Source organism: Hemitrygon akajei, unplaced genomic scaffold, assembly GCF_048418815.1.
Source record: "Hemitrygon akajei unplaced genomic scaffold, sHemAka1.3 Scf000069, whole genome shotgun sequence".
Taxonomy (NCBI): domain Eukaryota; kingdom Metazoa; phylum Chordata; class Chondrichthyes; order Myliobatiformes; family Dasyatidae; genus Hemitrygon; species Hemitrygon akajei.
Genome location: NW_027331955.1, coordinates 2,504,825 through 2,518,472, shown reverse-complemented (window position 1 = coordinate 2,518,472; position 13,648 = coordinate 2,504,825). Strand labels below are relative to the sequence as shown.

The 13,648-nt window shown below is 44.9% G+C and overlaps 2 protein-coding genes across 2 annotated transcripts in view; one reads left to right on the top strand and one right to left on the bottom strand.

The window, feature by feature from the left end:
* The window catches only part of LOC140722122 (uncharacterized), a 129,585-nt gene extending 116,118 nt beyond the window's left edge, over positions 1-13,467 (top strand). The window contains exon 2 of the transcript XR_012097540.1: positions 12,959-13,467. The gene's annotated coding sequence lies outside the window, so the exon portion shown is untranslated. The remainder of the gene's footprint in view (positions 1-12,958) is intronic.
* Positions 5,134-13,648, bottom strand: part of LOC140722088 (uncharacterized) — a 39,232-nt gene continuing 30,717 nt past the window's right edge. The window contains exons 3-4 of the mRNA XM_073036881.1: positions 13,458-13,627; positions 5,134-6,620 (exon numbers count right to left, since the gene is read on the bottom strand). Of these exons, the coding sequence (XP_072892982.1) occupies positions 5,134-6,156 (1,023 nt within the window). The 5' untranslated portion in view covers positions 6,157-6,620; positions 13,458-13,627. The remainder of the gene's footprint in view (positions 6,621-13,457; positions 13,628-13,648) is intronic.

The following is a 13,648-nucleotide window of genomic DNA, read 5'->3' as shown; positions in this document are numbered from 1 at the left end:
GTTGATTTCCACCAGTATTTTGCAGAAATTAACCAGCTTTTTTTTCGATCAACCAGTTTCCAAATGCTTCTAATCTTTCTTTTGTAGCCACATCCTGCTGGTCTGATTCCTCCTCCTCGTAAACTCTAGACCCCATCTCTCTTTGCAGCCCCAAAGCCTGACTCAATCTGGCAACTCTTTGGTTTTTGACTCTGCACCATCGAAGATTCACTCGCTAGTCTGCTGTCAGACTTTAGAGGTGCATTGTGTTACGAGACTGCAGGTTCGTTTTCTGTGAGTGTCCCTTTAAGTGCCTGATTGAGGCGGGTCTTTGACGTAAAACACAAAGGGTGAGGGGGAGGGGGAGGGAGAGGGAGGGGAGGGGGAGGGGGAGGGGGAGAGGGGAGGGGAGGGGGACGGGAGAGGGGAGGAGAGGGGAGAGGGGCGAGAACGTCAAAACCACAGTGAGCTCATCGTCTTATTCAGCCCGGAGAAAATCATGCAGGGAATTCATGCAGGTGTATAAGATGATGAGAGGCATTGGTCGTGTGGATAGCCAGAGGCTTTTTCCCAGTGCAGAAACGGCTAACACGAGGGGGAATAGGTTTAAGCTGCTTGGAAGTAGGTACAGAGGAGATATCAGAGCAAAATTTTTTAAGCAAAGAGTGGTGTGTGTGTGGAATGCACCGCCAGCGACGGTGGTAGAGGCGGATACAATAGGGTCTTTTAAGAGACTCTCAGATAGGTACATGGAGCTTAGGAAAATAGATTTCTATGATTCTATGAAATTCAAGGGAAATCTCCTATCCCACGGAGTGGTGACTAGTTGCAACCTGTCATCTCAGGGAGAGTGAGAGGGGAACGGCAGTGGTAGATTTTGATATACGGATATGGAACAGAAACATGGGCAGGAACCAGATGGGCCGAGTGGCCTTTCTAGTGTACATTTTGAGTGTGATAGAGACAGTAAGTACCTGACACACGGGATTTGATACAGAAGTGATTTATCTTTCACAGCCCCACAATATTAAACACCAGTCTAGTTTAAGGCTAACATCAGCAGAACAGACTCCTCCAATGCTCAGTGACCAGGGTTCAGTCCTGGGTGCGATGAGCAGCCGCAAGAACTGCAGAATCTGACAGTAACAGTCCCTCATGAACCTGCAGCTGCCTTCAGTTACTGTGATGGTTAGACTTTTAACACAGAGCTGATTTGAACTTCCTCCCTGATGTGGGTTCAGACCGAAGATGTAGGGGAGAAGGAAAACAAAAAGATGATAAAGTTGCTTCCACCGTTAGGGATAAACAGAGAGGAAGAGGTGGAGAGTTTCTTAAATGCATCTATTTTAATGCTAGGAGCATTGTCAGATAGGTGGATTAGCTTAGAGTATGGATTGATAGCTGGAAATATGATGTTGTAGCTATTAGTGAAACATGGTTGCAGGACAGGTGTGACTGGCAACTAAATATTCCTGGATTTCGTTGTTTAAGGTGTGATAGAATTGGAGGGGCAAGAGGGGGAGGCGTTGCATTGCTTGTCAGAGAAAATATCGGGGTGGTGTTTTGACAGGACAGATTAGAGGGCTCGTCTAGGGAGACTATTTGGGTGGAATTGAGGAATGGGAAAGGTGTAGTAACACTTATAGGGGTGTATTATAGACCACATAATGGGGAGCGAGAATTGGAGGAGCAAATTTGTAAGGAGATAGCAGATATTTGTAGTAAGCACAGGGTTGTGATTGTGGCAGATTTTAATTTTCCACACATAGATTGGGAAGCCCATTCTGTAAAATGGCCGGATGGTTTTGAGTTTGTAAAATGTGTGCAGGATAGTTTTTTGCAGCAATACATAGAGGTACCAACTAGAGAAGGGGCAGTGTTGGATCTCCTGCTGGGAATGAGATAGCTCAGGTGACAGAGGTATGTGTTGGGGAGCACTTTGGGTCCAGTGATCACAATACCATTAGTTTCAATATAATTATGGAGAACGATAGGACTGGACCCAGGGTTGAGATTTTTGATTGGAGAAAGGCTAACTTTGATGAGATGCGAAAAGATTTAGGAGTGGATTGGGACAATTTGTTTATGGGAAGGATATAACAAAGAAATGGAGTTCATTTAAAGGTGAAATTTTGAGGGTACAGAATCTTTATGTTCCTTTTAGGTTGAAATGAAAGGTTAAAAGTTCGAGAGAGCCATAGTTTTCAAGAGATATTGTAAACATTGTTCGGAAAAAGAGAGAGATCTATAATAAATATAGGCAGCATGGAGCAAATGAGGTGCTCGAGGAATATAAAGAATGTAAAAAGAATCTTAAGAAAGAAATTAGAAAAGCTAAAAGAGGATATGGGGCTGTTTTGGCAAGTAAGGTGAAAATGAATCCAAAGGGTTTCTACAGTTATATTAATAGCAAAACGATAGTGAGGGATAAAATTGGTCCCTTAGAGAATCAGAGTGGACAGCTACGGGGGAGATTTTGAAAAATTATTTTCATTGGTATTCACTAAGGAGAAGAATATTGAATTGTGTAAGGTAAGAGAAACAAGTAGGGTAGTTATGGAAACTCTGATGCTTAAAGAAGAGGAAGTACAGGAGCTTTTAAGGAATATAAAAGTGGACAAGTCTCCGGTTCCTGATAGGATATTCCCTAGAACCTTGAGGGAAGTTAGTGTAGAGATAGCAGGAGCTCTGACGGAAATATTTCAAATGTCATTAGAAACGGGGATGGTGCCGGAAGATTGGCGAATTGCTCATGTTGTTCCATTGTTTAAAAAGGGTTCTCAGAGTAAACCTAGCAATGATGGGCCTGTACGTTTGACGTCAGTGGTGGGTAAATTAATGGAAAATATTCTTAGATATGGTATATAATTATCTGATTAGACAGGGTCTGATTAGGAACAGTCAACATGGATTTCTGCGTGGAAGATCATGTTTGACAAACCGTATTCAACTTTTTGAAGTGGTTACTAGGAAAGTTGATGAGGGTAAAGCAGTGAATGTTGTCTATAGGGACTTCAGTAAGGCCTTTGACAAGATTCCACATGGAAGGTTAGTTAGGAAGGTTCAATCATTAGGTATTAATATTGAAGTAGTAAAATGGATTCAACAGTGGCTGGATGGGAGATGCCAGAGAGTAGTGGTGGATAACTGTTTGTCAGGTTAGAGGCCGGTGACTAGTGGTGTGCCTCAGGGATCAGTACTGGGTCCAATGTTGTTTGTCATATACATTAATGATCTGGATGATGGGGTGCTAAATTGGATTAGTAGGTATGCAGATAATACTAAGATAGGTGGCGTTGTGGATAATGAAGTAGGTTTTCAAAGCTTGCAGAGAGATTTAAGCCAGTTAGAAGAGTGGACAAAAAGATGGCAGATGGAGGTTAATGTTGATAAGTGTGAGGCACTACATTTTGGTAGGTCTAATCAAAATAGGACATACATGCTAAATGGTAGGGCATTGAATAATGCAGTAGAACAGAGTGATCTATGGGGCATAGATAATAGAATGATGGTGAATAGTCCTCTGAAGGTGGAATCTCATGTGGATAGATTTGTGAAGAAAGCTTTTGGTATGCTGACCTTTATAAATCAGAGCATTGAGTATAGGAGTTGGGATGTAATGTTAAAATTATACTAGGCATTGTTCAGGCCAAATATGGAGTATTGTGTGCAGTTCAGTTCACCGCATTATAGGAAAGATTTCAATAGAATTGAGAGAGTACAGAAAAGATTTACTAGAATGTTACCTGGGTTTAAACACCTAAGTTACAGAGAAAGGTTGAACAAGTTAGATCTTTATTCTTTGGAGTGTAGAAGGTTGAGGGGGGACATAATAGAGGTATTTAAAATTATTATGGGGATAGATGGATTTGACGTGGATAGGCTTTTTCCATTGAGAGTAGGGGAGATTCAAACACGAGGACTTCAGTTGAGAGTTAGGGGGAAAAAGTTTAGGGGTAACACGAGTGGGAACTTCTTTACTCAGAGAGTGGTAGTTGTGTGGAGGAGCTTCTAGTAGAATTGGTAGAAGCAAGTTCGATATTTTTTTAAAAATGGATAGGTATATGGACAGGAAAGGAATGGAGGGTTATGGGCTGAGTGCGGGTTGGTGGGATTAGGTGAGAGTAAGCTTTCAGCATGGACTAGAAGGGCTGAGATGGCCTGTTTCCGTGCTGTAATTGTTATATGGTTATATAATTACCATCCAGAAATAATATTACAGGATAAACAAGCAGGACTAACTCCCTCAATAGATATAACCATTCCCAACACCCACATCTCCCTCAACCAATGGAGCACCTCACAATAGGTATTGTTTGTGTCATCAGTCAGACAACCAAATTATTTTCTGTCAATCAGCTTCGAAATGTTGCTACTCTGTTATTCGTTTCCACTCCCTGCTGCTGATTCCCTTCTCATGGTCCGTTCTTACACCAACCATTTCCCGGAGCCCCACACTCTGCCCTGTGCAGACCTGCCTCTGCTTTCTGACCCTGCTCTGTTGAACATCCAACAGATGGTTTCCCATTCTGCTTTCAGTCTTTAGAGGACAGTGGTGTTCTCTAACAACACTTTAGAAGCAGGGAAAATGACCCATAATGTGGAAATGAGCCCTAAATAAGGAGGTTAACTCCCAATGTCATTCTTCCTGAGCCCAGAGATTAGAGGGACAAAGGACATCTGAGACAGAACTGCAGTCAGCTCGACTTTTACAGTCTGCAGAGAATTCAAGGGAAACCTCTTCACCCACAGAGTGGTGACTGTTTGGAACCCATCTCACAGGGAGAGCGAGAGGGGAACAACAGGGGAGGATTTAAAGGGACTGTCGTGTAGTTGAAACTCTGGCAAGGTCCAGCCAGCCTGATTTGACTCTCTACTGTACACTAGGTGTGTTATAAATTCACTAAGTACCAGAGACAAAGTTTAAAATAGAACTGACTTATTTGTCACAGATGCAGAATATTAAACTCCAGTCCCATTAAAGGTGAATATGCAGCAGAAGAAACCCCTCTCATGCCCAGTGACCAGGGTGCAGAACTGGGTGTGGTGAGCAGCAGCAATAATTGCAGAGTTCAGCACCGACAGTCACTCTCGAAATTGCATTCAGCAACGGTGATGGACACACATCCAGTGAACGATCTCTCCAGAGTGAACTCAATGATGCACATTTGGTTGATTTGGCTGAGTGAATCTCTTCCCAAAGTCCGAGCAGGTGACCAGAGTCTCCCCGGTGTGAACGGACTGGTGTGCTCGCAGGTGGGATGACTGAGTGAATCCCTTCCCACAGTCTGAGCAGGTGAATGGCCTCTCCCCAGTGTGAACTCGCTGATGTACCTTAAGTTTATATGATGAAGTGAATCCTTTCCCACAGTCTGAGCAGGTGAATGGCCTCTCCCCAGTGTGAACTGACCGGTGTGCTTGTAGGGTAGCGAACCGTGTGAATGCCTTCCCACAGTCTGAGCAGGTGAACGACCTCTCCCCAGTGTGAACTCGCTGATGTGCTTGTAGGTGGGATGACTGAGTGAATCCTTTCCCACAGTCTGAGCAGGTGAATGGCCTCTCCCCAGTATGAACTCGCTGATGTACCTTAAGTTGAGATGACGAATTGAATCTTTTCCCACAGTCTGAGCAGGTGAACGGCCTCTCACCAGTGTGTACTAACTGATGTCTCAGTAGGTGAGATGACAACGCGAATCCCTTCCCACAGACTGAGCAGGTGAACGGCCTCTCCCCAGTGTGAACTCGCTCATGTAGCTTAAGATTAGATGACGAAGTGAATCCTTTCCCACAGTCTGAGCAGGTGAATGGCCTCTCCCCAGTGTGAACTCGCTGATGTATCTTAAGTTGGAATGATGAAGTGCATTCTTTCCCACAGTCTGAGCAGCTGAACGGCCTCTCCCCAGTGTGAACTCGCTGATGCACTTTAAGGTTAGATGATGAAATGAATCCTTTCCCACAGTCTGAGCAGATGAACGGCTTCTCCCCAGTGTGAACTCGCTGATGTAACTTAAGTTCAGATGACGAAGTAAATGTTTTCCTACAGTCAGAGCAGGTGAATGGCCTCTCACCAGTGTGAATTGACTGGTGTCTCAGTAGGTGAGCTGACAACGTGAATCCCTTCCCACAGTCTGAGCAGGTGAACGGCCGCTCACCAGTGTGAACTCGCTGGTGAGCCATTAGGTCAGATGACCGAGTGAATCCTTCCCCACAAATTCAATGTGCACTGACTGGTGTATCCAACAGGCAGGAAGACCGTCTCAATCCATTCTCAGCCACAGAACAGGTGAATGGCCTTGCCCATGGTGATCCTGCTGATGTACCTTCAGTTGAAATGACCGACTGAATCCATTCCCACAGTCTGAGCAGATAAATGGATTCCCCCCGTGTAAATTGACAGGCGTGCCAGTCGATCAGATGATCGACTGAATCCCTCCCCACAGTCTGACTAGGAATGATGATCGAGTGAATCACTCCCCACAGTCTGAGTAGGAATGATGATCGAGTGAATCCCTCCCCACAGTCTGAGTAGGAATGATGATCGAGTGAATCCCTTGTTCCACTTCTTAAATATCTGGACATAGACAACAAAACAGCGTATTGTGTTCGACCTTCCCGTAGATAATTTCCTTGTCGTTTTTAACCTGAAAAAGATTTATAGTACATCAATGGGTGAAGGACAATATTTCAGACGAGATTACTTGAGATGTGAAGGTGTGATCTGGCATCACACTGTTACAGTGAGGTTCAACGCAAGTTGGAGAGAGAAATCATCTTCCAGCTGGGCACAGTGCTGGTATCTGGAATGACCATCAAACTCTCTGATGATCTTCCTGTCTCTATAAGAATGGGGCATTTCTGCCATCACCAATCTGTGACCTGGCTCAGTTTGACTCTCTCCATTGGTATAATTCTCTGTTCCCACTGAGCTGCAAGAGTGCCTGGCCCCACAGTAACTGAAACACTCTCACACAAATACCCTTTGTTGACGTGCAGCTGGGATTTTCTTTTATCTACTGTCAATGTAAAGTGCCACAGTTTTGAAGCCATGTAAACATTTCCTGCCCAGATGAATGCGCACAGCTGTTAAAAGGAATTAAATGAATAATCATATTATTTCAGGTTCTTGTCACAGTCACAGAAAAGTACAACACAGAATCAGGCCCTTTGGCCCATCTAGTTTGTGTTGAACTACTTAAACTGTCTGCTCCTGTACCCCTACCATCCAGGTACCTATACAACCCTCTTAGAAGTTGAAACTGAGCTCGCATGGACCAGCTGGGTTTTCTGTTCATTCCACACCTGGATGACCGTCAGTGGAAGAAGTTTCCCCTCATGTTTCCCTTAACATTTCACCTTTCACCCTTAACCCATGGCCTCTGGTTGTAGTCCCACTCCATCTCAGTGGAGAAAGCCAGCTTGCATTTACCCCATCTATAACACTCATAATTTTGGTATGCCTCCATCAAATCTCCCCTCAATCTTCTACATTCCAAGGAATTCCAATTTTGGGGGATATTAACATGCGAGTGGATTGGGAAAATCAGGTCAGCACTGGATCTCAAGAGAGAGAATTTGTAGAATGTCTCCGAGACTGCTTTTTAGAACAGCTTGTTGTTGAGCCCACTAGGGGATCGGTTGTACTGGATTGGGTATTGTGTGATGAAACAGAGGTAATTAGAGAGATGGAAGTGAAGGAACCCTTAGGAGGCAGTGATCACAACATGATTGAGTTCCTGTGAAATTTGAGAAAGAGAAGCCAAAATCCGATGTGTCGGTATTTCAGTGGAGTAAAGGATATTACAGTGGCATGAGAGAGGAACTGGCTAAGGTTAACTGGAAAGGGAAACTAGCAGGAAGGATGGCACAGCAGCAGTGGCTGAAGTTTATGCGAGAAGTGAGAAAGGTGCAGTACAGATATATTCCAAAGAAAAAGAAATTTTCGAATGGAAAAAGGATGCAACCGTGGCCGACAAGAGAAGTCAAAGCCAAAGTAAAAGCACAGCAGAGGGCATACAAGGAAGCAAAAATTAGTGTGAAGACAGAAGATTGTGAAGTTTTTAAAAGCTGACAGAAGGAAACTAAGAAGGTCATTAAGAGGGAAAAGATGAACTATGAAAGGAAGCTAGCAAATAATATCAAAGAGGATACTAAAAGCTTTCTCAAGTATATAAAGAGTAAATGACAGGTGTGAGTAGATATAGGACTGATAAAAAATGATGCTGGAGAAATTGTAATGGGAGATAAGGAGATGGCGGAGGAACTGAACAAGGATTATGCATCAGTCTTCACTGAGGAAGACATCAGAAATATAACGGACATTCAAGGGTGTCAGGGAAGAGAAATATGTGCAGTCACAATTACGACAGAGGAAGTACTCAGAAAGCTGAATAGTCTAAGGGTAGATAAATCTCCTGGACCAGATGGAATGCACCCTCGTGTTCTGACGGAGGTAGCAGTGGAGATTGCGGAGGCATTAGCAATGATCTTTCAAAAGTCAATAGATTCTGGCCTGGTTCCGAGGGCTGGAAGATTGCAAATGTCACTCCGCTACTTAAGAAGGGGGCAAGGAAGCAAAAAGGAAATTATAAACCTGTTATCTTGACATCGGTGGTTGGGAAGTTGTTGGAGTCAATCGTCAAGGATGAGGTTATGGAGTACCTGGAGACATATGACAAGATAGGCAGAACTCAGCATGGTTTCCTTAAAGGAAAATCCTGCCTGACAAACCTAGTGCAAATTTTGAGGAAATTTGTAGGAAGACAAGCAGGCTAGACAAGGGAGATGCAATGGATGCTGTATATTTGGACTTTCAGAAGGCCTTTGACAAGGTGCCACACATGAGGCTGCTAAACTAGATAAGAGTCCATGGAATTATGGGAAAGTTACATATGTGGATAGAGCGTTGGTTGATTGGCGGGAAACAGAGAGTGGGAATAAAGGCATCCCCATTGAGTCCTGACGAAGGGTCTCGGCCCGAAACGTCAACAGTGCTTGTCCTTATAGATGCTGCCCGGCCTGCTGTGTTCCACCAGCATTTTGTGTGTGTTGTTGTATAAAGGCATCCCATACTGGTTGGCTGCCGGTTACCAGTGGTGTTCCACAGGGGTCCGTGTTGGGGCCGTTTCTTTTTACATTGTGTATCAACTATTTGGATTATGGAATAGATGGCTTTGTGGCTAAGTTTGCTGATGATACAAAGATAGGTGGAGGGGCCCGTAGTGCTGAGGAAACAGAATCTGCAGAGAGACTTGGATAGATTGGGGGAATGGGCAAAGAAGTGGCAAATGAATTACAATGTCGGAAAGTGTATGGTCATGCACTTTGGTAGAAGAAATAAACGGGCAGACTATTATTTGAATGGGGAGAGAATTCAAAGTTCTGAAATGCAATGGGACTTGGGAGTTCTCGTGCAGGATACCCTTAAGGTTAACCTCCAGGCTGAGTCGGTGGTGAAAAAGGTGAATGCAATGTTGGCTTTCATTTCTAGAGGAATAGAGTATAGGAGCAGGGATGTGATGTTGAGGCTCTATAAGGCACTGGTAAGACGTCACTTGGAGTATTGTGTGCAGTTTAGGGCTCCTTATTTATGAAAGGATGTGCTGACATTGGAGAGGGTTCAGAGAAGATTCACTAGAATGATTCTGGGAATGAGAGAGTTAACATATGAGGAACGTTTGACCGCTCTAGGACTGTACTCCTTGGAGTTTAGAAGAATGAGGGGGGACCTCATAGAAACATTTTGAATGCTGAAAGGCATGGACAGAGTGGATGTGGCGAAGTTGTTTCCCATGGTGGGGGAGTCTAGTACGAGAGGACGGGACTTGAGGATTGCAGGGCGCCCATTCAGAATGGAGATGCAAAAAAATTTTTTTAGCCAGAGGGTGGCAAATCTGTGGAATTTGTTGCCACGTGCGGCAGTGGAGGCTGGGTCATTGGGTGTATTTAATGCAGAGATTGATAGGTATCTGAGTAGTCAGGGCATCAAAGGTTATGGTGAGACGGCGGGGGAATGGGACTCAAGGGGAGATTGGATCAGCTAATGTTGAAATGGCGTAGCAGATTTGATGGGCTGAATGGCCGACTGCTGCTCCTTTGTCTTATGGTGATTCCTGTGTATGCACCCTGGAAGCCTCAGGAAATGATCATGATCATGAATCAGGCCCCAGATAGAAAAGAAAAACCAGCACAGTTTGCTCAGTGTGTCCACAGTACTACACAAATGTTTACTGCAACTCCGCAAGATTTATTCAGTCTCTGCTGCATGATTCTCTCAGCTGATGAGGGGCGGAAATGGAAGGCAGAATTGAGATACCAAACCTATCAGGAGTTACAGGTGGAAAACCATAATGGGAATGAACAGACAGACCAGATTATTCAGGCCTTGGAAAGGGCTCTCCAGCAACCTGTAAACATCACTAAAGTACCTGAATGCAAATCTAAGCCTGGGGAATCAGGACCAGACTATTGAGAGTGATTTGTGGCCTGCTACGGCACCTTTGCAGGAGACCAAGACTTTAATGATGGGAATCTGTCCCCCCAGTTCAATGCCCTACTGCCCCAATGCTTACCAACTGAGTTAGCCAACATGATTAAAACAAATAATATTGATTGGCCTGACAATGACCGAAACCGAATGCGACAAGCTTTGACATATTATTGGGACCCGGCTTTCGAATCCCGATCAACCCTTAAGGGAACTAATATTAAAGGTGAATATGCTCAGCCGGAAGAAGGACGCGAGTGGGCTACATCTGGGGATCAGAAATGGGAACAAGAACCTACCAAGGGACAGGTGGGGACAACAACCCGTTTAGAAATGAACAAGCAAGGATGCTTCCTACTGTGAGTTCCACCCCTCAGGAAGAGCCCAATGTAATATTGAGAGTTGCTGGAATTTCAATTCTGTTTATGATTGATATGGGGCATCCACAACCACTCTCGATCAGGAAACAGTATTGGAAAAGGGATTCCAGTTATCAGACGCTACAATCACTCTGTCAGGGTTGGAAGGCACGGAACATATGTATTCCCGTACCCAGCCACTGCAGGTGGAATTCCAGGGGAACCAGTGTGAGGTTTCATTTACAGTCACCACCAGACGGGGGTGTAATCTAGCAGGGAGAGACTTGCTCTGTCCGTTGGAAGTCGAGATTCTATGCACGGACAAGGGTATCACCCTGGGACTAGTGAACAACCGAGTGCTTCCCCAGTTTCCGAATCCCCAGTGGTGGGCACTTAATCTGGACTCCACCATGTTTGAACCCCTTCTGTCAGCGGCCGACCCCTACGTGACTCTGTGCTTTGACCCATGAGGGACAGAAGTTCCCAGTCACGGAGATTGGAGAGGTTAAAGGAAGAGAGGGCAGTGCATTACTGGCCGAAGTTCCGGATTTCCTTTGGCGACAAGCAGAACTGGTGGTCCCCATACCTGAGGCAACGTTTTCTGAGGATGGAAGCTCTTTTGTGGATCCAGCAGGGAAATGATGCGATAGTGATGGACAGTGAAGTAATTGAGCAGGCCTCTTTTGAAGCTTATGCATTTGGGATTGTACATGACTACGGGGCTTTGGGGATTCCTGACTTACTCTGGCCACCCCATTAGTAATGCCACCTTTGTAAACAACTTAGTCACCGCTCTACAGCTACCTCGAGTTTTGGCTGTTATTAAATGTGCAGCCCATACTCGGAAATTAGTTGATTACATTAACTGATTCAGAATTGGCTTGCCTGCAGAAAACAGAGGGTCAAGATGGATGGAGTACATTTGGATTAGGGGGTTGTGACTAGTGGTGTCCCACAAGGATCTAATCTGGAACCTCTACTTTTTGTGATTTTTATTAACAACCTGGATGTGGGGGTAGAAGGGTGGGTTGGCAAGTTTGCAGATGACACAAAGGTTGGTGGTGTTGTGGATAGTGTAGAGGATTGTCGAAGTTTGCAGAGAGACATTGATAGGATGCAGAAGTGGGCTGAGAAGTGGCAGATGGAGTTCAACCCAGAGAAGTGTGAGGTGGTACACTTCTTTGTAAGGACAAACTCCAAGGCAGAGTACAAAGTAAATGGCAGGGTACTTGGGAGTGTGGAGGATCAGAGGGATCTGGGGGTACATGCCCACAGATCCCTGAAAGTTGCCTCACAGAGATAGGGTAGTTAAGAAAGCTTATGGGGTGTTAGCTTTCATAAGTCGAGGGATAGAGTTTAAGAGTCATGGGGTAATGATGCAGCTCTATAAAACTCTGGTTAGGCCACACATGGAGTACTGTGTCCAGTTCTGGTCACCTCAGTATAGGAAGGACGTGGAAGCATTGGAAAGGGTACAGAGGAGATTTACCAGGATGCTGCCTGGTTTAGAGAGTATGGATTATGATCAGAAATTAAGGGAGCTAGGGCTTTACTCCCTGGAGAGAAGGAGATTGGGAGGAGACATGATAGAGGTGTACAAGATATTAAGAGGAATAGATAGAGTGGACAGCCAGCGCCTCTTCCCCAGGGCACCACTGCTCAGTACAAGAGGTTGTGGCTTTTAGGTAAGGGGAGGGAAGTTCAAGGGGGATATTAGATGAAGGTTTTTTACTCAGAGAGTTGTTGGTGTGTGGAATGCACTGCCTGAGTCAGTGGTGGAGGCAGATACACTAGTGAAATTTAAGAGACTACTAGACAGGTATATGGAGGTATTTAAGGTGGGGGATAATATGGGAGGCAGTGTTAGACAGTCGGCACAACAGTAACGTGGATCTGTTTACGTGTACGAGTGTGGGGTAATTGGTGGGGAAGTTGTGGGGCTACTGGTGGAGTGGAAGGACATTGGGGATGTGGGTTATCGGACACAGTGTGACCCGGGAGGATGGGTCCTATGGCAGATTAAGTTGTAAGCAAAGGAGGATCTGGTCCATTGCATCAGACAGCTTTCAGGAAGCAACAAATCTCTCTTTATATTAATCACTGTCTAATCTTGCTGCTAACATTGTGTTTGTCACAGAGCCCAGAGTCTGGGAACAGCTCGATGGTGGGAACAGCTCGATGGTGATGACGAGAGGCAGTTTACTGGAGTCAAGGCCCATGCCTCGTGGAGCTCCCCAGGGTAACACACATTGCTACTTGTCATCGATGTCAATAATCTGGTTGAGAATGTACAGGATATGGGTAGTGAGCTTGCAGCAAGTAATTTCAAACAATTACTCATTTTTGCAAGATAGTAAATATAGACACCCCTCTTTCCCTCTCCACCCTCAGAACCGACCGAAAGCTACTTCAGAAGATGTAAGTTCTTCAAATGAGCAAACACTGAGGGAATGTGTGTGACTTTAAAGAGCTGGGACACTGACTGTACATTACCAGACCTGGAGTGATTATAACTGGGTCTGACAGAGATAACTGATACTTCTGGGCACATTCATTCTCACCTCAACTATTCCCTACCTTATTTTGTATAGATATGTAATGTGTAAAGGACCAGTGTTTGAGTAAGTAAGACTCACCAAACTTTCTCCTGACTGAATCACTGGAAACTCTGAGTCAGAAGGGTTTCCCTCCAGTTGGTGCTCTCAGTCCTCGGGCTGGTTCACTTGTTGCTGTTCCCTCGTCTTCAGTCGTGGTTTGCTTCCAGTTGTGGGTTTTTCTTCAAATAAATCTCTCACCGCAGGTCTAACTTTAATCAGAAAGACAATGA